We start from the raw sequence: 24,873 nt of genomic DNA on the forward strand, positions 1-24,873 counted from the left end.
TGAACTGGACTGTGTCCCCCACCCTACCAAATTCGTATGTTGAAGTCCTAACACCCATTGTGACTATATTTGGACACAGGGCCTGTAAGGAGGTTATAAAACCTTAAATGAGGTCATAAAAGCAGGACCCTAAACTGACAGGGCTAGTGCCCTTCTAAGAGGAAGAGACAACAGAGCTCTCCCTCTCTAGGCTATGTGAGGACATCTTGAGAAGGTGACACTCTGCAAGCCAGGAAGAATATCCTCACCAGAAACAGAAACTCAGCCAACACCTTGATCTTGGACTTCCTAGCATCCAGAACTGTGAAAAAATAAATTTCTGTTGTTTAAGCCATACAATTATATTTTGTTATGACAGCCCAAGTAGACTAATACAGAAAGTTTAGTACCTAGAAAGGACTCAAACTGCGGTTGATTAAATAAAGGAATAATACAATCAGCCAATCAATTAAAAGCATGACACATTCAAATTATAATTTAGATTCTAATAAAAGTAGTAAGGCAACATTTGGAAAGCTAATAAGATCAATAATTTGAGGTCAGAGTTTGGGCTTTAATTTAGCTATCGGGGAGGCTTTTACAGTTTAATGGCAATTGGAATTAACGGAAAGGATGTGAAATATATTATGAGATATATCACAATAAAGCATAAAAGAGAAAGAGGATAAATATGTGCAACTATTACACACCCATAATTAAATTTTTTTAATTTTTTAAAAAGATTAAGACAAGATAATCCTGATGAGCCTGACAGACCAAATCAACCAATATAAATCAAGAAATAAGTAAATAATGGAATGAGGTTAGTTTAAAATAAATGAAGAGTAAAGAGGAAATATAACACTCAATAAAAAGTGTGCTGAAGAAAGGTGAAAGTATTAAGCTGAAATTGTCTGATAAGAGAAAATAACGGCAACCAGGAAGGTAATTTGGGACATATTCATATTTCTTAATTTTCAGGCTCCAAAATAAAGGGTATAGAAATATAACAGGCAGATTTTTTTTTTCCTCTTCAAGGAATACTGGCAATGTTAAAGAATTAACTATTGAAAAACAACTGCTGGGAGAAAGTCACAAAATTCATTTTTGTACATAAAGTCATTAATTATAGCACAATTGAGTACATTTTCAATGGACTGACCCTGGAATGAACAGGTAATTTTGAACTGGTTGAACGTTATTATTAGCATTTCTCACAATTCCAATTCTTCACAGCAAAATTGGTTTGCCTAAGCTACTTTAACCCAATTTTCCTATTTTTCTATTTGTGACAATAAAAAGGAAACTCTTCCCCGCCATTATTGTTTCCTGAGGACTAACGAGATGCCTCCCTGCATTCTCTATTCCACGTAAACTCTTAATATACTATTCTTTATAGTTCCATGTTTATTAATGTAAAAGAGGGGAGGGCACTGTCTTAAGTTCAATGCATGTTGCTTCTGATGAACCACGAGTAACTCAGTAAGGCAACACATGAAAATGATTGCCTTTGAGAAAAAGACACATTAAAGATAAAGGACATAAGGGCCAGATTATAAATATTTTCTATGCTGAGATAAAGAGATGAAATTATCTTTAGGAAATTATTGGGGAATAGTAAGGGAATATTAGACCCAAGCTTTAGAAATTTCTTTATGGTAGCTAGAGAAGCTAGAAGGAGCTAGGTAAAACTGGGCAATGAAAATAATTAGGAAGCTTATTTGCAGTAACACAGGCAAGACATGGGAGGGGCAGAGATGAAAAGAATGAAATAAAATCAACAATAAAGATCTGTAAAGTCAAAGCTAGACCTGGTTGGGGAGTAGGGGGAAAATAAAGATCTGTTTGAGTAAGTGAAGGAATCATTGATAATTCCTAGGTTTTTATCTGTTATTGATGCACATTTTGATGCCATTCACCAAATCAGAAAGTCCAAGATCTGAACATAAGAACTGAATCAAGAAGATAAATTCATTCTACTTTAGTAGTCCTCAAGATTTAAGATCTGAACATAAAAACTAAAATATAATGCCTTATTCATAACATAAATCATCTTTACACAAATGTTACCCACCCTTCTCATTAAGGTCTTCCTTGGCCACTCTTTCTATATATTTTAACCAAGCTCTACCCACCACCCCCTCAAAAATTCCCTATACTTCTTTTCCCTAATTTTTTACCCTTAGCAATGTCTAGCATATTATTTATTTTACTTAATTTATTATAATATTTACCTATCCCTTACTACAACATATAGTCCAGTCCCTTAAGAACTGAGATTTCTGCCTTTGTTTATATATTCCCAGTGCCTAAAACAGTATCTAGCACACAGTAGTTGCTCAACAATATTTGTTGCATGAATGAATGAAAGACTCATCTTTAAAAAGGGAGTATTAAAATGGAATACTGTGGGATTCAATGAAGTTCAGTAGACATACTGTCTCTACTGAAATGAATGAGTGGTTTAAGAGACTGACAGGAAAAACTTAGATTGAATTAAAAAAGAAAATAATACAAAAGATACTGAAGCGAGAGGAATCTAGTGAAATTTGGAGAAAATTGGGGGCAAAATGTAATAGAGAAGACATGAAATCAAAGAGCAGCACGAAGAGAATAAAAAATAAATGACAGGAAATTATAAAATTCCTCAAATGGAACAGTTCTGGGTAACAACCAGATCCAGGAAAGTAGCTTGCTAAAATGAAGAACACAAGGTCAAGACTGCAAAGAAAAGTAGCCAACAATGATGATGAGGCTCAGATGTGGAAAAGCTGACTATGGGAAGGAACTGCTAAGGTTAGTAGCTGAAAATGAAACCTAGAAGATGGTGATCTGAATGGAACATAGAGTCAATAATGGGATTTATTATGTATGTGGGTGATTGAGTAATAACTTGTAAGGGGAATAAGGAATAATAAAAATGCTGCACCATATGTATTTCTAACTCTGTGGTATTACAGTGAATAAGAGAACCTATATCTTTTTTTTTTTTTTTTTAAAGAACCTAGTATCTTTCAAGAGACAAAACTGCTAGGAAGGCTGAATCCTAAGGAAAAGCTAGTTAAGGCAATTAGTTTTTAGTGGAGGAGCACTTCTAGAGAAGGATTGAGGTTTCACAATGGAATAATTCACAGAGGCACAGTGGAAAAGCTTAGCAGGAAATTCTTGTTCTGTACTTTCATATAAAAGTTCAACCCAAGGCAGAAAGATGTTTCCCTGGTCTTTTAAGATTTCCTCATGATAGAAAGGGAGTGAGTCTCATTTTTAATAAAGCTACTGATATATTATAACTACTTTATTTTCTTTCTAGAAAACAAATATTCTAATTTTGTTTTAAGCTCCAATAACAGGAAAGAAACCCCATTTTAAAAATGTGTTCTTTTTGAACAATAGACCTATTCATTTTAAAGGCACTTTAATTTCTATATAAAAAACTTATCCACAACCTAATTACTTATTAATCCTAAAAACAATTCCTTAATCTCTTTGGCAACTTCCTAAACTGGAACTATTTCTTGCTTTTCATTTCTCCATTTCAATATTACCTTTGTCACTCTAAGTTTATAATGGTAGCTGTTTTACAGCCTTGCATTTTCTTGTTTGCACAGAGCATCTTCAGTAATTCAGGTGTTTTAAAGGAGTCCTAACTATATCCTTCTACTTAGCCTATTCCACCTTTTATAATATCTTAGCACATAATATACTTAAAAAAGCATAACTTTAGCAAATTTTAATAAAATTAGCAAATTTACACTATTTTGTTGTCTACTGTATAAACTTCTTAAAAAGTGATTTTAGATCCCCATAGTAATTAAAAACTGTGGTCAGTAGTAAATAGATATTTTAGCAAATTTTTTATGTTATTATATTATTGACCGTTAATTCGAGTACTTATAAAGAATCTAAAAGTGTATAATCCAGTGTTTTAAATTTACGTATCACATACAGTTCAACTAAAAATGGTCAAATGACAACCTATTTTGATAAAACATCTGCAAGATATTAGTGTACTTCTCACAAAGAAGAACCACTGCATCTAATGAAAACTAAATGTAAAAGAGAAAGTTTCTATCATGGGGAATGTGGAGCTCTATTTAAAATTACCTACACAAATCAATAGCTGAATTAAGGGCTGTAAAGATTTAGAATAAAATGGAGGATACAGTTTATATACATCAAGAAAGAGGCTCTAAGAATCTTTTCTTGATAAAGACAATTCCATCCCCAAATGTCTGCTAGAAAGGTAGTACTTTCATTTTCTTAGGCTACACCACCAAAGTCTGGTGTTCCTTTCAAATTTTTTCTCAATCATCAATAAAGTATGAAAGCCAATTACGTAGAGCAGCGCTTTCCAACATTTCTCCTTGGGCACACAGAGAGAAGTAGCATTTATAAGGCAGGCAGTCTGGAGTCTACAGCTACTTTAACCTATTCCTGGCACACAGGCTGAGCAGCTCTAATTTAGAGTAACAAAAGGATAACACAGAAAATAAACTCTACCTTTTTAGGTATCACAAAACATAGTAAGTTACAGGTAAGCAACACAGGAAATAATCATTTCTAATCACTTTGAGTGAATGAATGAATGAAATGAATGAGCACTGATCCAATTACACGAAATGATGTCTTCTTGAAAAAGTCCTGGGCAGCCTGCTCTTTATTTGTTCTCCTTTTCTTCTTATTATTATTTATTCATTTATTTTGAGACAGAGTCTTGTTCTTTTGCCTTGACTAGAGTGCCATAGCATCAGCCTACCTCACAGCAACCTCAAACTCCTGGGCTTCAGCAATCCTTCTGCCTCAAGCCTCCCAAGTAACTGGGACTACAGGCATGTGCTACCATGCCCGGCTAATTTTTCTATATATATTTTTAGTTGTCCATATAATTTCTTTCTATTTGTTTAGTAGACATGGGGTCTCGCTCTTGCTCAGGCTGGTCTCGAACTCCTGACCTCGAGCGATCCTCCTGCCTCAGCCTCCCAGAGTGCTAGGATTACAGGCGTGAGCCACCACGTCCGGCCTGTTCCCCTTTTCTTGTAAGGGTGAAATATAACCTTTGGGAAGTGTAACAAGATCTATTTTTAGTATAAGTAATTGTAAATCAAAGGCTGGAAAAGTCTTCTGCCCAAGTGGTTCTCTCATCATTGAGAAAAGCCATCTTCCTTCTTCACTACTATTACCAGTATTCTAACTTATGAACACTCTTTAGAATATTATCTAGGATTTAATAGCCACACAAGTGGCCATATGCTCCTCTTCTCAGTATAATATTTATTCTTTCTTAAAGGGTACAGGTTTTATTCATGGGTATGAGGGACAAGAATCTCACTTCTAGAATTCACCTAAGGTAGTGGATTCTAAGATATGACCAACAGGAAAAACAGGTACAGAACAGTGTTTAACAAGTATCTTTTATATAATTAACTATAACATAGAAACAACTTTTAAAATGCACTGTTTATTCACTGAGAAGGCTTTTAAAAGTAAGCAATCATTAATTTAGGAGGAATCTTATAGATTTACAGACTCACTAATCACAGAGTACTTCTTTAAAAAAAAAAAAATTCAAGAAACTAGAGTCCAGAAAAATGGATTAAAATAAAACCAATCAATAAAAATACCTACAGAGATGGACATTAATGATCCCCAAAATGCAGTAATAATGAAAAAGAATACGTGTATACTTCAATTCTATTACTGGGCTCTTCAGAACCAGTCTTGGTCAGAAGGGGCTAATTAATCTGCTTATTTCAATGTCACTGTATCATTTGTCTTTAGACTCCACAAGACTCTACTATTTTAATTTACAGCCATGAGTAATTGCCTCTGCCCTTGATCATACAAGTCCCCATAACCTAGAATGCTTTACTATAGCTAACTCCTGTAAGAAATAATGGCAACTCTCCAACTGAAAGTCATTTTTTCATTATGCCTACACTAAGATATGTTTATTATCCCTGTTTCACAAATAACAAGCTTCCACAAGGAGAAATGGTTATGTGAAACAACGGGTGTTCTGATTCCTGGTTAGTGCTTCTAGCAGAAGAATCTATTTTCTTGTTAGTCTACCAGGATTCTCCACCCCGGGCCTAGGTTAAGTGCTCTTTATTTTTAAGCCCTGTCGTAGGGAATAAATTTGGGTTCTGTTTGAATTCCAGGTTGATTTTCACTAGCTTTATGTTAAAGCCACACCCTGAACAACCACCTAATCTACCAAACTGAGCTATTTCTGATCAGCCTCACTACCAGTTATATAGATTTGGTCCCTTATTGTCCTAAAGTAAACTGTTCATCTTCATCATATCCAATATTCTGTTTCACGGATTTTTTTTATTTCACACCTAGTCATTTGTTCCTTGTTCTTATATTTCTTGCAAACCTTTTTCCCCCTCCAACTCTTACTCCATATTTAACTTCTTTCTTCAACTTTTCTATTCTTACTTAAAACAAATTTCACTATAAAATGACGACTTAGATCTTCACTCTTTTACTCAGTTTCTAAAATTTACAACTTCTTCTCTAACAACATTCTCCAGTTATCATTAGCTCAGCCTAGAAGCATTATACTCTAGGACAGGCCACCATAGGCCCTTTCTTAGATGTCTCCCAGCTCAAAAAAATATTAGCATATGCCAGATACCATTTTACTCAAGGCCAGAACCACCTTTAAATATTTAAACTTTTTAAAGAGACATATTAAATTTATTATTATATATTCTCTTCTGACTTCAACTGGGGTTTCCTACAATACTAAAAGCACATTCCAGATAATTGAGAAACATTATACAAGGTGTAACACAGGTGAATCATAACCTCATAAAACAGAGTTGAAAGGCTTTCAAGACGATTTGGGATAATTCCCTTTAACTGAGGAAGAAATTGGGGTACAGTCAAGTTAGGCAACTTTCTAAGTTACTGAAATGATTCGGTGGTAAAAAAATATGAAGAAACCAAGATCCAAAACTAAAAGTAGGTTGTATTCAAAATGTTCATGTATGAAAGAATTATTTGGAACTTAAAACACATTTTCAATAGAAATAACACAGGTGCTAAATAAAGTCGTTCAAAAATATATATTTAAAGAGAATTCTAGTTATTTCCCAGGGTCTTAGAAATTTTTGACACTTTATTTTGATTTTGCTTCTAAGTGTATGTTCTCCTTTTCCTTAATGTAGAAATAACACTAAGAGAACACTCAGCTTTTTCTGATATAATTGTTTTTGGGTCACAAATGAAATAAAGAAAGTGAAAGAGCTTTCCAAACTAATTAAAAGAGAGCAAATAACTAACACTATCAAAGGTTAGACTGAAATTTTAAAATACATACATGTAAGAAAAGAGTCATGTGAATGGAAGATAACAGTGTTAAAAATTATGCTGGGCACCAGATAGTTTTATGAGCCTAGAATAAGTAAATTAATATGGGGAATGACTTTGGCTATGTTCCAATAAAACTTAATTTACAGATACTGAAATTTTAACTTTATATACTTCTTATGTTTCACAAAATTATTATTCTTTGGTTTTTTTTCAACCATTTAAAAATATAAAAACCATTCTTAGCTCACAGACCATATAAAAACAGGTGGCAAGCCTGAATCTGTCTTGTGGATTATAGTTTGCCAATCTCTGGTCTAGGGAATAGTGGGGAGAGGGGCAGGTAGGATGTAACTAGTTTAATAATAAGGGGACTATTCATGAATGTACTTGCATTAAACCTAAAGGGAAAAGCAGCACCCCACCTCCAACAAGTATACATTAATGTCAGTCCCAGTAAAAAGCAAGATGTCATATTTCACTGTCTTTAACATAAAAACAGCTCTAGAAACTTAATCATTGTTTCATGGGCAAATATTCTCATAAGTAACAGTATACTAACCATAATTTTAGTTTTGCAGAATTATAATTCGTTTTGCAGAAAATATTCTAACATTATAGCAATAGATACATAATTCATTACCATTTTGTCCCTGAGTCGCTCTCCACGGATAAAAAAGTCTGCACAGCCATTCTCTTCCTGATGAGGGACTTTGAAGACAGTGACGCTGCTTAGTCCACTCCCTCCAAGTGGTAGCCATCCACCACTTGAGTCATCTCGGGTCATCACCACAGCTCGCACTCGTGCATAACTATTACTAAAATAGATGCAAAGATCAGGAATTAGCTTTTCCATAAACAAAAAACAGCCAAGCTGTCAGTCTTATTTCAGAAACCAAACACCACATTAGTTAATGTGTGGTGACTAAAGTATTTACTACTTCCATGACAGTCCACAGAAAGTAACCTACTTGAAAGAGGTCAAAAACCACAAACTAACTAACTTTATAGGTTACCCTTTATTTTGAAGACTAACCTCATAAAGACTACAGACCTCTTATTTCAATTCATCGTTTCAGTAGTTCAAGCACATCTGGCCGCCATGGAACAAGTTGTAAAGGACCCCAGAGACAAATACTGTCAAACTACATAGGTTACCATCAAATTTGTCTATGTATGTACTTTTGCTGTAATATTATAATTGGGACAAATTACTGCTGTATTTTAGCACATTTAATTGTGGCATCTCAAAGTTTCTTAACAGTTCTGGAATACATTATAAATAAAATGCTGAAACAAACATGCTTAACTTAGATGCCACACTTTTTTTTTCTTCTACCAACTGGGAATCTAAACCACTTAGACAAATGTTCTGTTTAAATTAATTAAAAGGCAAATTGTTCTACTGAAACCTTTCATACCTTTTTTCTGGCAGACTCTATTCTTAAAAGAAACTACATTCTAGTTCCATTGCAGAATCATTTCCCAATATTACCAACTCTTCTTTACATAAAATCTAGAAAATATGTTTAATATACTAAATGTTCTACACAACTGACCTCTAAGCATTTTAGTTCTGAAAACTTTTAATACAATAAATATTAATGAATCCTTTCTAAAAGTAGTATACCTTGCTGACTTCTTAGAAAAGTATACTGAATGTAACTTAACCACGCCTTGGTTAGTATGAACATCAATTGAGGTTCTATGTAACAATTCTGTGCTTCTTAACATATGTCTGCTTTAAGTTGCCAATTGCCACTTCTGTTGTTACTGTGCTTATCTGAAAGCTCTCCCTGCTTTTTTTAACTTTATATATTTATGTTTACTGAGGGATACTTTACATACAATAACATTGTAATTATATGTAAAGTGAAGCATCGATTTTAAACATACAGAATTGAACAAATTCTGACAAATGTAATACAATTGTTGCTATGATCCAAATGTTTGCGTCCCCCCACCAAAAATTCACATGTTGAAATCCTAACCCCCAAGGTGATGGTATTGGGAGGTGGGATTTTTAGGTGATGATTAAGGCATTTTCAGTGCCCTTATAAAAAAAGGACCCCAGAAACCCTAGCTCACCCTTCCACCATGTGAAGACACAGCTAGAAAGCACCATCTATCAGCCAGGAAATAGGCTCTGAAAAGACACTTAATCTAGTGGCACCTTATCTTGGACTTCCCAGCCTATAAATTTTTGTTGTTTATAAGGTAGCCAGTTTATGGTATTTTGCTATAGCTGCCTGAACGAACAAAGACACATGTATAACCAACATGAAAAATCAAAACATGGAACCTTTTCATCTCTCCAGAAAATTCCCTTATGCCGGACATAGAGATCAGTTTTGCCTGTTTTGGGCCTACATATAAATGGAATCAAACAGAATTACCACTTATACCCTTTTTGTCTTACTTCTCTTATAATAAGTTGTTTTGGGTATCAGAATTTTTTTTTTAACTAAGTAGTACTCAAATTGAATAAATATATCACAATTTATTTATTCTTTCTTACACTGATGGACATTTGGATTGTTCCTAGTTGTTGGCTATTATGAACAAAGCTGTTACAAACATTCTTGTACAAGTTTTTTTGTAAACATGTTTTCATTTCTCTTAATCACCTAGGAATGGAATTAATGGGTTACAAGATAGATGCATGTTAAACTATATGAGAAACTAACAAACTCTTTTCCAAAGTGGTTGTACTGTTACACATTCCCATCAATAATGTATGATAGTTTCAGGTCTTCCACATCCCTCACCAATACATGGTATTTTTTGTCTTTTTAATTTTACTCACTGCAGTGAATATACAGTGTTATCTCACTGTGGTTAAATGTCTATTTGCCTGATGACTCATGATGCTGAGCATCTTTTCATGCACTTATTGGCCACTTATTTATCTTTTTTCAAGTCTTTTGACCATATTTATTAGGCTGTCTTTTTATTATTGATTTTTAGAACTTATACATTCTGGACACAAGTCTTTTGTCAGAGAATATACTTTTAAAGCTATACTGTGTTGTTTGTGGTTAAGAGTGAGGATTCTAGAGTCAAACTTTCATAAGTTGGATCTTGGTTCAGCAACTTATTAGCTGTGTGACCTTGAGCAAGTTACTAAGTCATTATGCTCAGTCTCATCTGTAAAATGACAGCACTCACCTTTAATAAATGTGAACAAGGCTTGACACACAATATACCCTATATAAGTATTAATTATTATTATTATGACAACAAAGCATTAGAAATTAAAGAAGGTGCCATCCTGGTAATTCAAAGCCAGCTAGGACCTGGGAAATAGTCAAATTTACATAGTAAACCATAATTCTCTCTGATTAGGGTCACAATAACTTTTACATAGAAGCTCTAAAAGATTTTAGCTTTACAGGTAACTATTCTAAGCTTTTTAATTGTTCAGTTATTCAGAGGCTCTGATTCTTATCTGGTCCCAATTCTTGCCAATCCTTAACTCAAAGAAGTGGTCAGAGGAGGAGGTAAGGGTTCATAAGGCTGGGTTGATGTGGACTGCAAACTGGAATCCTTCTTCCAGGATAGGCTGGAGTAAGTACCTCCACTATAAATAAACCCAATATGCATCTTTAGCTTCATTTTTTAAAAATTTCAACTGGTATTTCAATAAAGGTAAAGGCAAAAGAAGATAACCAAACACGACAAATTTTGCCTCAGTTGTACTGGATCCATGTAGTTTCTTTTGAAATATCAATACTGTATTATATATGAGCCAGAATAACTCTAAAGTAATACTTTACTACATTTTGCAGACAAATGTATATTATGGCAGTATTTTCAAATTTGCATATTGGTAAAATAGTTCTTATCAAATTAAAGGTTTAGTTATAGAAAATTTTACAAGCCCTAGTAGTTTTAACTGTCTAAAATGAAAAGTGTCCATGGCCTTCTTCCTCCTCTAGTTCTTTTCTCCCCTGCAGAACACTCTTGCTTTGTGATTACCAAGCCTACTGTATACCCTCCGTACTTCTAGAAAAGTAGAATACCCAAGGAAGACACAGTCTGGAGATTTTGTCAAATGTTTTCTCTTTGTTTTATGTGTGCATTACAAGGAAAAATCAGGTTTAAAACACTTAAGATATTTAATTGTTAAGCTCCTTAAAGAACATACAGACTCCAGGGAGAGACCAGAATATACCAAGAAGTCAGATAACGTGACCACGATACTGTACTGCAGACTTAAAGGTGCATTATAATGCAACAGATATTTTCACAGACTTATAGTACTTTTATTAACCAGTTCAATTTTGTTAGTATGAGGTAAAATAATATTTGTTCATGATGTTTACAAATTAAAATTCTATTTGTCCCCTATCCTTATTGTTACCAACTAATATGTTAAGCATAACATGTATTCCATTCAATCAAGTAACTGGGGAAAAAAGTTACCAAGCACTATGGAACAATATTTACTACTATGGAATTCTATTAATAATTGATGTTATACTGGTTTCATTTCTGAAATACAGTCATGTGCTGCATAACCATATTTAGGTCAACAATGGACTCCCATATACAATGGTAGTCCCATAAGATTATAGCACTATATTTTTATTGTACCTTTTCTGTGTTTAGATATGTTTAGATACACAATTAATTACCACTGTGCTACAAGTACCTACAGCACATTAACATGCCGTATAAGTTTATAGCCTAGGACCAAGAGGCTACACCTACAGCCTAGGTGTGTAGTAGGCTACGGTACCTAGGTATGTGTAAATACACACTATGCTGTTTACACAACAAAATCGCCCAACAATGCACTTCTCAGAATGTATACCCACCGTTAAGCAACATGTGACTATTACTTGACATATTTTTGTTCCCTTGGAAGTGTAATGATTTATGGTTTACTTGAGAGAGGATGCTGTAACTCCACTAAACTAGCACTCAAGTAACTAATTTGCAACAAAAAGATGTCTTGATGAATCTATAAATCATGGGACCTAAAAATCTACAGAAGAGGATCTTTGCCCTTTAGACCAAAAAGGCTTAATCTCAGCTTTATGAACCTCCTGGAAGGGATTATGAATCCCCAAAATTGTATTAAAATGTGAGTTTTTGGCCATATGTGTATTTTCTTCATGGGAGATAGTACATAGCTTGAATCACAATTTCAATAGCATCAATGATTACCCTGACCTGCCAATTTAAAAACCACTGTTACACGAAAGAAACAAAATGACTTGTACAGCTCTGGCTGTTGCTCAGATCTGTTTCTTAAATTTGGATACATTTCTAATTGCCTGCTGGTCAGCTATAATGTTTTTGGCTGACTGTTCTTAAGCTTAACATTTCTAAAATCAATTCTGTCTTTTGCCTTTCTCTTCTCTCTATATCTCTGTCTTTTCCATGATATACCCAACCAACGCCTTGATTTTAGCACAGTGAGGCCCATTTGGATTTCTGACCTCCATATTGTAATATACATTTTTTTAAGCCACTAAGTTTATGGTACTTTGTTACAGAAGCAAAAGGAAACTAATACAAAAGATGGGGGAAAACTTGCTTGAGGATATGAAAGCAATCTATACACAGGAAACAAAGATAAATGTTTTCCATTTCTAACTATAACAGTACCAAAACAAAATGCCCCCTCTAACTGAGAAGATTCTTAGAATCCATTCAGATCTGTACAGTACAAGAATTATTTTTCCAGTGAGGGATGTTTATGATGACAAAACATCTTTTTGCTCCCTACAGTATATTTTAAGTAAACATTTACCATCCAAATATTAAACATTATTACAGAGATTGAGTATAGGACAAAAGGTAAGCATTTAATAATAGTAGTTTAGGATGATACAGCACTTCACAGTTTAAGTACTTACTTTCTAAACTATGTAGAATTTGGACATTCAGAAGATAACCATATTATTACTCATTCATCTATTCAGTTAACCAGTGAGAATTTATAAGCTACATAAACAAAACTGCAAATTTATGGTATCTTCCCTGTAGAAGTTTATAATCTAGTGGACAAAGATATACTACCACAAAATGGAAATATAGGAGACTACTAGTATTCATATTTGATGTGTGTTTTGAATAGCAGTATATTAGGTAGAAAAAAGGCTAAGGACACATCTTGGAGGGAGCATGACACAAGTGTGTCCTATTTAAGAACCAATGTTAAGTTCAAAGGGTAACGGTAGGCATAAGCAGAGGAGGAAAAGAACTTGCGTATTATGCTCAAGGTTAGTACTCTTAATAAAAAGACCACAGGATGATAATAAGCAAGGGAGTAGAATATAATGATTAGTACTTTAAAAGATCTAAGAACGAGAGCAGTAAGAGAACTGTATTGCATTAACCCTAATGAGGTAGGTATTTCTCTATCTTACAGATAAAGAAATTAAGAACTCAGTTTGATTAGAAAGATAAAGATCTGAATTATTCCTTTAGCACTGTCAACTTTAAAAACTGGAGCAAATATTATTTTCCATGTAGTAATCATCAAAGCATCACATGGCATTCTGTTTCAAAACAAGTCAGATCTCCTAGGTTTCAAAGGCAGGGCTACCACTTAAAAGTTATAATCTTGGGCAAAGTACTTAAGCTTTGCGTGCTCCCATTTTCTTGGTCTATAAAATGGGGATAATAACTATTGCAGTGTTGTGAGAAGTAAATGAGGACATGTATGTAAAGTGCTTAGCATTGTGCCTGGCTCATAGTTAGGTGCCAGATAAATGTTATTATGGTGACTTTATATAGTAAGTCAACTTCATGTTACAGTTCTGTATTCTCAAATTGTCCAAATATGTCTCCTTCTATATTTATGGTTTTGTATATAACACACGCAGAAGACAGCCCTCTCTCAGAACTTTTTACTTTAAGAATTATTAAGCGCAGCCAAATATCAAATATTAGTTATCTAAGAATTCCACAAGGTGCTTACATGATGGAAGCACATACATCTAATGAAGTCATAGGTATCTGGGAGGTCTTCTTCAAGGAGAACTAAAACTAAAATCTGAAGGTTGAATAGAGGCGTTTACCGTATCCCTTTACAATCAATCATCAATCATTCTAGGTTCTGCTAGACAGTAACATCAACCTGCCGAAGTAGTTCAAACTATAATTTTGGATGTTCCCTGCCTTCTAGTGCCATTACTGTCCATTCCCCATGACTCCTTAATTATCAGCACTGATACTATGCCTTCATTTTGAAGCTCTCTAGGTTTATGTCAGAGAATTGAACTATGAATAGTATTCATTGTCAACAAGAAATCACAACATAGAAGAAAGGAAGCCAACATTAATACTAGAGTTCATGATGAGATAAAAACATTAAAATAAAATATGGGAAATTTAAAAATAATCTTATAGTGGGGAAGGCCTAAGATCCAGAGGCCATTAAACAATAAAGACAAATGACAAAAGAAACAAATTGAGGGAAAAAAATGTATAACATATGTATTAGTTTTCTATTGCTGCCATAACAAATTACCACGCACTTAATGGCTTGAACAATGGAAATTTACACACTTCTGTCAGTTGGAAGCCCAAAGTATTTCACTGGGCTTAAATCAAGGTGTTGGAAGCACTGCATTTTTTTCAAGAGGCTCTAAAGAAGAAACAGTTTCTTTGCCTTTCAGTTCCTAGACACCATCCACATTCCTAGGCTCATGGCCCCCTTCCTCTACCTTCAAAACCAGGTACATTAACTTCTCTCTGAACCTTCTTCTGTAGTCTTATCTTTCTCTGACCATAGTACTACAGTCAGGAAAAGTTCTACATTTTAAGGACTCATGTGGTTGGACTGGACCCATGCAGATAATCCAGGACAATCTCCCTACATCAAAGTTCATAACTTTAATCACACTTGCAAAGTCCTAATATATTCACAGGTTCTGGGGATTAGGGCAAGGGCATCTCTGGGGAGGGGCTGGACACATTATTCTACCACAAATAACATATAACAGAAAAAATGATATTACCTTAACAATAACTCAAAAAATCAGTAAGAAAAGACAAACAACCCAGAGGAAAAACTGGCAAAGTTCACGAATAAAATCCACAGAAGAAAAATATAAATGCCATGAAATATACATAATAAAAAGAAACTTAATTTTATTCACGATAAAAGGAATGCAAATTTTAAAAAAGTGACCAAATATCAAGACATTTGTTAACACAGGAGTCGGTGATGGTGTGTATAGGTATAAATTAGTAGAACATGTTTGAAGGGTCTTTTGGAAATATCTATCAAAATTTAAGCTGCACATATTCCCTGTCTCAGCAAACTGTACTTCTATTCATTTCCTTTTACATGTATTAAATTATACCTCTATGAGCATAGTTTAAAGACAAGCACTGTTTCAACAGAAAAAAATAAAAGCAACCTAAATGAGAAACAGGAAACCAATTAATTATAAAACATCTATTCAATGGAATACTATATAGTGATGACAAAATAAGGAAGCTATTTATAGTCAAGTGAGCTGATCTGCAAGTTCTATTTTGTTTTTTTTTTTTAATTACATGTTTAGTTGAACAACATGAGTTTGAACTAAAAAAAAAAAGTTATATGTTTATTATGCCACCATTTGTGAGGGAAAAACATACACACATATGCTTGTATATGAACAGAATCTTTACACAATGTAACTGGTAACCGTCTCTCTAATGAGACGAAATGGGACAGAGGTACAAAGATAATTTTCTTTTCATTATATATCCTTTTTATATTTTTTGAATTTTTGTATCATGTGTACCTATTACTCATTCAAAAATCAATTCACTAAATTCATACACTTAAACACACACACAATCCCAGAAGGACTATGAACTCAAAATAACACTTGTCTCTGTAATTGGAGTTAGAAATTTTATACATCTACCCTTTTAATACAAAGGTGAATTTTCAGTGGTATACAGGTTGATTTTTAACAGCTTTGTTTCCCTTCCTAATGTCAAAATCCTGCACAATACACCCCTTTCATCAACTTGAAAGAACCAACAAAACTTCTCTGTCCACATCTATTCACAATTTATCCTTCTCCCCTGTCATGACAACTTGCTCAAATATAACCTGACATCCCAATCCCTTCCATATACTTCTACAGAATATGCCACAAATCACATCACATGCATGCATTTCTTCTAAAGATGTTGGGCTCATCTTATTAAAGTGGCTGCTCTGTGAAAATCATAGGATAGATAGCAAATAACGACTTGCCTGAAAAAAGGTTGGATGTTCTCATGATTGATATACAAAAAAACAGGCATGTCCTAAGAGAAGAGATGTGAACTCAGAAGGTAGATAGGCATTAGAAGGAATTTCAGAGACCTGGATTTCAAGAAGGAAAAGATGCTTGAAAGGAGTTCCTGGGTGATAGCAGAAATATAACTTCTACCCTTTGAAAGAAGTCATAGCTTTCTCAGAGAGATATTCCTACAGACTCCAGAGTGAACATGGACAATCTCTAACTTATAATTCATTATCTAATTATATTTTTTACTTTTCAGGAAGTCATCCCTGCTGCCTGTGATTGGGTTAGGTACCTTTTATAAATGTTTCCATGGAGTAAGGTGAAAGTAAAAGGCTGAGATAAGTGATACTTGTTGGTTAACTGTGGTTAGTAATTCTTGTTTAAAGCAAAAAGTGGATACTCTTCCATTTTTCCAATTTAGGTTAGGTACATGACATCCTTGTGTGTGCCGTTATATATTAATAGTTACATGGGAAGTTACTTTTTACCAGGCAGGAAGAAAGCGTAGGAGTCTATTACTCTTGTTTCTCAATGTCTTTAGTAAAATTATATTGCCTGGTATTATCTGTGCTACCAAAGATATTAATGACAATTGTGGGTTTATGACTGGAATCAAGTAATACCCTCCACTCATCAGGACAGTGGCGAGAGCGTTCAGTGAGAGATCACCATTCTCTCTGTTCCGAGTGATTCAGTGATCCTCCTGAGGATATAATTCTTTCATTGTCAACATTAGAAGAGGGCTTTCACTAGGAAAGCCAGCAGAATCCTTTACCTTTAGTATCCACAACTTTTGAATCTGTTGTCAACTCCTTCTGTAAGGTTCTGTACGTGTAACTCATTTGGTACCAGCGAGGAGCACTCACTTTTCCAAATGTGCCTAAAGCTAAGTTTTTAGAGTGCAGCTTTACCTATGCTCAGAGTGTATATAACATCTCCACATTTAATAGCAGGGAACTGAAGAATAACAAGGGTAAGCTGCCAACCCTGAATATCTAGGATGTCAATTCTTCAGGAATCAGGTATTCAAGCTGGGGATACTTAAAAGATATGGAGTCAGTAGCAGGAACCAATATTAATCAGCACAATAATCTGAGGGGGGCGGGGGAAGGGAAGTATCTCCACATATACTATCAAAAATCACCAACATCTGAGTGTTCTGAATATGGCTAATATTTGGAAGACCTAGAAGTATCTCCACAAAATAGGCATTCAATAAACATTTGCATAATTGAATCCAGAAACAACAAAGAAAAGTCAGATAAATAGGCATAAAAAATGTTCGGCTCCTCTCATAAATACCTATCAAGAGTAGCTTTGGAGAGACACAGTATAAGATCACTTGAACTCTTAGGTTAGAATCCAGTCAAAATTTAGGAGCCTTTAGTGATGGAGGTACATACATACACAATGTTAATAACATTCATCCTATAGAAGGCAGTTTAGAGACTTCCTCTGTAAAGGCCACCCTAGTCTGGAAATAAACATACAATAGCAAATTGCTAATCCTAATTCGGTTGTGCAATTGTGGGACCTTTAAAAACTTTAGACATTTGTTCCTTCCAAATGCAACATAAATTGACTCAATTTTCACTGAAAATTTAACATCCTACAGCAGCGCTGTCCAAAAGAAATATAATGCAAGCCACAGATATAATTTTAAATTTTTTAGTAGCTACATTAAAAAAATAAAAAGATGGCAATAAAAATGGCATAGTAAGTAGCTCATCCCTTGAAACAAACACTGAAAGACTGAGTAAAATTTGTCAGAATTAAATTGTCAGAACTCTAGAAAATGGTCAAAGATTTAAAGTGATAAACAAAGGCTGAATCAAGAAAAAGGCAACTTGTCCTTGGCCTTATTGTCCCCACCCCTCCTTAGCACTGGTCTTGAAGATGACAGCTCACATACCCAGTGTAGGTTCCTGGTCCTAGGTTCCAATGAGAATAGAAAAGACCTTAGTGTCAAAGAAATGTGTTCTGTTTTAACTAGCCAGGGATATACAGTAAGGACTGACACAAGGTATCTGCATTCCTCAAACACATTTTAAGGCAAAAAACAACCAGCTGCCATGCAGAGGGGACAAAATATTACACGTGAGCCCAACAATATAGATGCACAAAAGAGTATGGGAGAAAGAGCTGTAGAGAAAGTTTCTTTAAGGAATTAGAGCAATCAAGATTGCATACTGGGGAATTTAGAAAGCCACATGCACACCCAAACCAGGATACATGTTCAGAAGACCTGAGAGGCTCTAAGTTTTGACAATTTCTAGGCTTGGCACAAGCAGAAGTAAAGGGTAAGGAAGTAAAGGACCTATGCCACCATGCAGAGACAATCTGCAAAGACTGGGTTTTTATTTCTTTCTTTTCTTTTTTAAGCTCCTGGTATTCAAGGAAATCTGTCAAAACACAAGAAGACCACATGGCAAAGGAACATAGACTTCAGGACTTACACTTCCTGATTTTGAAACTTACTACAAAGTTACAGTAATCAAAACACTGTGGTACTGGCATTAGAATAGACATATGTATGAATGAGCATCCATAAATAAACCCATTTATCTATAGTAAATTAATTTTTGACAAGGGTGGCAAGATCTTTCAATGGGGGAAAGAACAGTCTCTTCAAAAAATGATATTGGGACAAATGTATATCCACATATACAAGAATAAAGTTGGACTCTTGCCTCATACCATATGCAAAAATTAATTCAAAATGGACTAAAGACCTAAATATAAGAGCTAAACTATAAATCCTTTAGAAAAAAATGTAAGTAAATCTTCATGATCATAGATTTGGCAATGGATTCTTAGATAACACCGAAGCATAAGCACCAACAAAAAAAAATAAGACATCATGATTAATAACTTCATAATTATGAATAAGTAATAACTTAAATAACTAACTTGAATCCTTTAATAGCAAAGGATGTTATCAAAGTGAAAAGACAACCTACAGAATAAGAGAAAATATTTGCAAATCATGTATCTGATAAGAAACCAGTATCCAGGATATGTTAAGAACTCTGTATCTTTCATTAGTTACTACCCTTATGATTCCTCTAGTATCTATTATTTAACTTTTTTAAACTTCTCCTATTTACCACATCTTACACTTCCCTATACCACCCATAGTACCTCATATATAGCAAGGGCTAAATTTGACATTCAACATTTTCCTGTTCCATTAAAACCTTCTCTCCGAACAACAATGAAAAATTTCACATGCAGGTAATGATAATACCAAAGGACGTCTGCAATGTCCATTCTCAATGAGTTGTTTACAGCAGAACCAAATAATCTCAGTTTCTATGAACCTGAATAGGATATATTTAGCATTCTTAATTCAAAATATAGGACAGGAAACACAGCAGGGCAGCTTCAAAACTGCCCTTCAGCAGGAGTCCTCACAACAATTCAGGAGGCTACTCTTGCTACTTAAATGACAATTCAGTAATGAGGGAATGACTCCCCAAAGGTGGATGGATGAATTACTCCTGGCTTGAATATCTCATAACAGTCCCAGCAAAAAAAAAAGACCAAAACTCTGGCTTTCCACAAGGTTTATATATAGTTCATTCAAAATTCTCCTAGTCCAGACACTATTTATCAATCAACAATGCTACCTTTTAGGCCGGGCCCGGTGGCTCACGCCTGTAATCCTAGCACTCTGGGAGGCCGAGGCGGGTGGATCGCTCAAGGTCAGGAGTTCGAGACCAGCCTGAGCGAGACCCCATCTCTACTAAAAATAGAAAGACATTATATAGCCAACTAAAAATCTATATAGAAAAAATTAGCCGGGCATGGTGGCGCATGCCTGTAGTCCCAGCTACTCGGGAGGCTGAGGCAGGAGGATTGCTTGAGCCCAGGAGTCTGAGGTTGCTGTGAGCTAAGCTGACGCCACGGCACTCACTCTAGCCTGGGCAACAAAGTGAGACTCTGTCTCAACAAAAAAAAAACAAAAAAAAAAAACAAAAAAAAAAACAATGCTACCTTTAACACAGCTGACATTCCATCTTCATCAAGATTCCAGACGACTAGAATTAAAAAGTTAACCAAAGTCATTTTTCCATAAAGAACACATTTGGTAAACTCTTTATTACTATTTAGAATATAATAACTGCTAAAATAGATAGGGGCACACTTACATACATACCTTGATTAAAGAGGTGCTTGCTCATTGTAATTCACTTTAATATCAGCTATCAGAATATGAATATTGCCTGATTATATGTAACTTGATCATAATAATCTACCTGTATATGAATAAAAATCAGTAAGCAATGACTTTAGTTATTTCTTATACATACAGATTTTTTTTTAAATGATCTGAGTTGTAACAGATTTACAACAAATAACGGAACTTGCAACAACATACCATCAAAAATATCACTGACAGAGGTAGAAAAAAATTCTGGTAACACATTATAAAAAAAGAAAAGAGGACCACGATAGAATATTTTGAAATAACATCAAATGTGTATCTGGAGTTTTAGGGACAGAAATCAGGTCAGGGAGTTTACCAGATCTGCCAGCCAATTTGTGCTGGCACAGAGTAGGTTTTAAGAGGGGAAAGTCAGGACATATACTCCTCTGAATCAAGCCATCTGAGGAGAAAGCCTGGCAGCTGCTAATTAACCAAAAGAACAGGGATCCCTTTGGGGAATCAAAACAAAGACACTCCCTCTGATAACATTTCTCCAGTTAAACTAAAATAACCAAGTAAGATTTAGTTTCAGAGTTAGTTTTTCTTACAGTGAGATTTCCTTAACTCCTCAATTTTTCCATACCAAATTACACAGATATTAAGTGGTAGGGCAGGGATTCAAACAAAGGTCTGAATAGAAAGCCCATGTTTTTTGCACTTTATCACTCTGTCAACCAAGCAAATGCATGGTTGCTATCATTTTTTAAAAATTAGTATTGATGCTTATATGTACTCAGCTAATCAGAAATAAATTCTTTTGTCTCATTCTTGGTTTCAAAAAGCTGTTGAATTCCTATAGGGTAAGTTAAAATGAATCTCTGTTGCATTCATTCATGCACACACAAACACAATCACATACCTACCTGCCTGCAATGTGGACATAATATACAACTGCCAGAATGGGAAACTGAATAGGATCTCTGCTATTGAGTTATCTGAAGTGTACTAACAAGGTTTCAAATCAAAGAGGTTTTAATTTAAAAATAAAATCAACTTCATTTTAAAGCTGACTTTGGTTAAGGGTTTATCATTGATCTTTCCCCATTAGCTCTAGCTTCATAAAATCCTTACAGTCCCAGCAGAGAATGCCTCTTCTCAGAGCTCAAAAGTCCTAGAATTGAGTCTCATTGTTTCTGATTTATCTGGCTTGAGTTATCTGCCTGCTAATCCCTAAACCAATCATACATCTGGAAGGCTAACCCACTCAACAAAAAGGCCTGAAAGTGAAGAAGGGATGATTCCCCAAAGAAAAGAAGGGAGCTCTTAACAGAAGAGTCAAGGTATGCTTGACAGGCTAAAACAACAGATGGTCATTACAATATTGAAGGAAGTAACATGGGCATGTTTTTAAAAGAAGGCAAAAAAGAATTGTTTAAAGTAGGTGCCAAACCATGAAAGATGAAAGAGTATGAAATATATACATTATCACTGCTTGAGCTGGAAGATCATAGATGACAACAAAAATGGGTTAAATAGGAATTCCACTGGGGAAGGCCAGGCATATTAAAAAGGGAATTATTCTAGGCTTTTGTGCAGGGGAGATATGATTAAATTGGTATCTAAGAATAATTATATTGAAAAATAGGATCAGGAAACCTTGGAATACCCAGCAGAGAAAGTAAGGCATCTAGGAAGATACTATTTGTATCCAGATGTTACTTGAATAATGTAGCATGGGAATACAGCAGTGTATTTATAGATAGATCTAAAAGGAAGAATCCTCAATCTATATCTTTTAACAAAACACATAGAATATTATGAGAGTAAGGAAAAAGGGGTACAAAAATACAGGAAGCAAAGATAATCACCAAGACTGTAAGCTTGTAGGATTAAGTCCAGTGGGACTACATATAGCGTAAAGGATACAGAAAAGAAGTTGTCAATCTAGAATAAGAGTTCAGTTGTGAAGTATAGTAAGAACATTCAAATGAAGTAACTAAAAAGCCATGAAGAACCTAAATTGAACAATACCTAGAACATAATAAATGTCTGATAAAAAATAGACGGATGAATTAATTTATTTTATGTCTTTTACAAGACCAACAATGCAATAAACAGAAAGTATCCAAAGACAAATAAGACACAGCTTCTTTTCTCAAAGTATTTACAACTAACTTGAATAAAAAATATAATAAGGGCAATAATTTTTATAAATTGCCATTGCAATTCAGAGGAACAAATGATTAATTCTGGTAATACAACTGTGAAAAGTAAATCGAAAGCCTGTATAAAAGAAAAGTAGACTATAAATATAGAACTGAGATTGAGCTTTGGGAGAAATACTCCTTATTTTAAGGAAGAGAGAAGTCAGTGACAGCAGTCACAGTACCTACGATAAGTGGGAAAATTTGAAGAGTACAGTGTAACGAAAGCCAAGTTTGCTTTGTGTTATGCAAACATTTACTGGGAGCATAATTTGAATGCAAAAGTCCTAACAGATTGGTACAATAAACATAAACTACTGATTTCTCCAGTAATAGAGAATAATGAGTAAAGTTATAAATTCAGATTCTATTAATGTATCTTTTTGTTAAGCCAAATCACTTTAAGATAGCCTATTTTTCAGAAAGGATTTAATAGCTATAAGTAAATATTCGAATTTTCTGTCTCTTCTCATTTCACAGAAGACTCAAATTGGCCTATACCCATACCTATAATAGTATCATAGGTCTTAATGCCGAGGTCAAAAACAAACATAGATGAGAAAAAAAACCCTACTTTAAGGGCTTATGATACTTGTAGTGGTGGGGGCTATGGCCATCTAAAGGGAACACTTAACACTCCACTCCAGCAGCTGCCTTGTAAGAATGCTGGCTCAGTATTAAGACAATGTTTGGCTTTTTTTAGAGAAGCAGGAAATTCTACCTATGTGAAACCTGATTTCTTAAATGTTGGCTTATTTAAATGTGGACTGATTTCACCTCCAGTTTTCATCTCCTGTCTTAACTAATGAATAATGACTCTATGCAGAAATATAATTTGTTTTAATTCATTTTTACCACTGCATTTATCTTTTTTTAAACTAGAAAACTATACGATAAAAATTATACAAATAAACATAATCCATTTGGGGATTCACCAAACAATGCAACAATAAGAAAGCAACTATACCCTTAAATACTTAAACTAAATGTCATTTTAATGCATTTTTTCATTTCAAAGTGTTGAATACACTTTGCTCTTAAACATGAAATATAAAACCTGTAAATCCCCAATAAATTCATTTAGAAATGACCACATTAATGACCAAGAATCATGGCAAAACTCGTTCTAATGAAAAATTCCATTGGTTCAGAGGTTCCTAAACTCGTGTCTAAGGATCTGGATAACTTTTTAAAGACACAGATTCCCAAGGTCCACTCTCTGATTCCTAAGAGGTGAGGCTTGGGAAATCTGTATTTTAATTTCTGAAGTAGTTATGATATAATATTTTCAAATAACTACTTATTCAGAATATTACTACATTAGAAATTAGTAAAACTAATCTTAATTTTGAATAAACTAACTGAAAATGTCATGGTAAAATTTTATTCACAGTAATTTATCTCCTATCACTTCAGGTAATATAGCCAGTTACTCCAGTCTTGGGCTTTAGATAACCTTAAAAATTAAGTTCCAAAGGAAAGCACAAACACAAGGGCTCAATACTCAAAGCAAAATATTGATTTAACATAGCATGGCAATCTAAAATCTCTTAATGGCTCCTTACCATTAATTTTGAAGGCCACACCTCTCTGACCACCTCTCCCACTGCTCACTCACTGTACTCCAACAACAATAGCATTCTTTCTACTCCTTAGTTATCTTTCCCTTACGTGGATACTCATGAGATACTCTAGCGGCTCCCCCTTCTCAAGTATCAGATAACAGGAACTCTCTTCAGAATAGCACCAGCATTCACTTTCCTTCCACCTCATTCCATTACACTCATTTCTTTTCTTGATTTTATTCTCCTCATAATGTTTATGACTATCTTAAGTTATTTTATTAAGTATTCATTGTCTCCTATTAATAGGATTTATGCTCCGTATGAGCAGGGACTTTGTTTTCCTTGCTCACTACTACATCTAATATTTAATAGAATGTTATATGGGCTACAGTAGGTATTCAACATGT

At 34.4% G+C, this 24,873-nt stretch overlaps 1 protein-coding gene across 1 annotated transcript in view; it reads right to left on the reverse strand.

The window, feature by feature from the left end:
- The window catches only part of SPRED1 (sprouty related EVH1 domain containing 1), a 96,663-nt gene that overhangs the window by 39,599 nt on the left and 32,191 nt on the right, over positions 1-24,873 (reverse strand). Inside the window, exon 2 of the mRNA XM_069461755.1 lies at positions 7,940-8,114. Within this exon, the coding sequence (XP_069317856.1) occupies positions 7,940-8,114 (175 nt within the window). The remainder of the gene's footprint in view (positions 1-7,939; positions 8,115-24,873) is intronic.

The sequence above is a fragment of the Eulemur rufifrons genome, chromosome 2 (genome assembly GCF_041146395.1).
Source record: "Eulemur rufifrons isolate Redbay chromosome 2, OSU_ERuf_1, whole genome shotgun sequence".
Classification (NCBI taxonomy): Eukaryota; Metazoa; Chordata; class Mammalia; order Primates; family Lemuridae; genus Eulemur; species Eulemur rufifrons.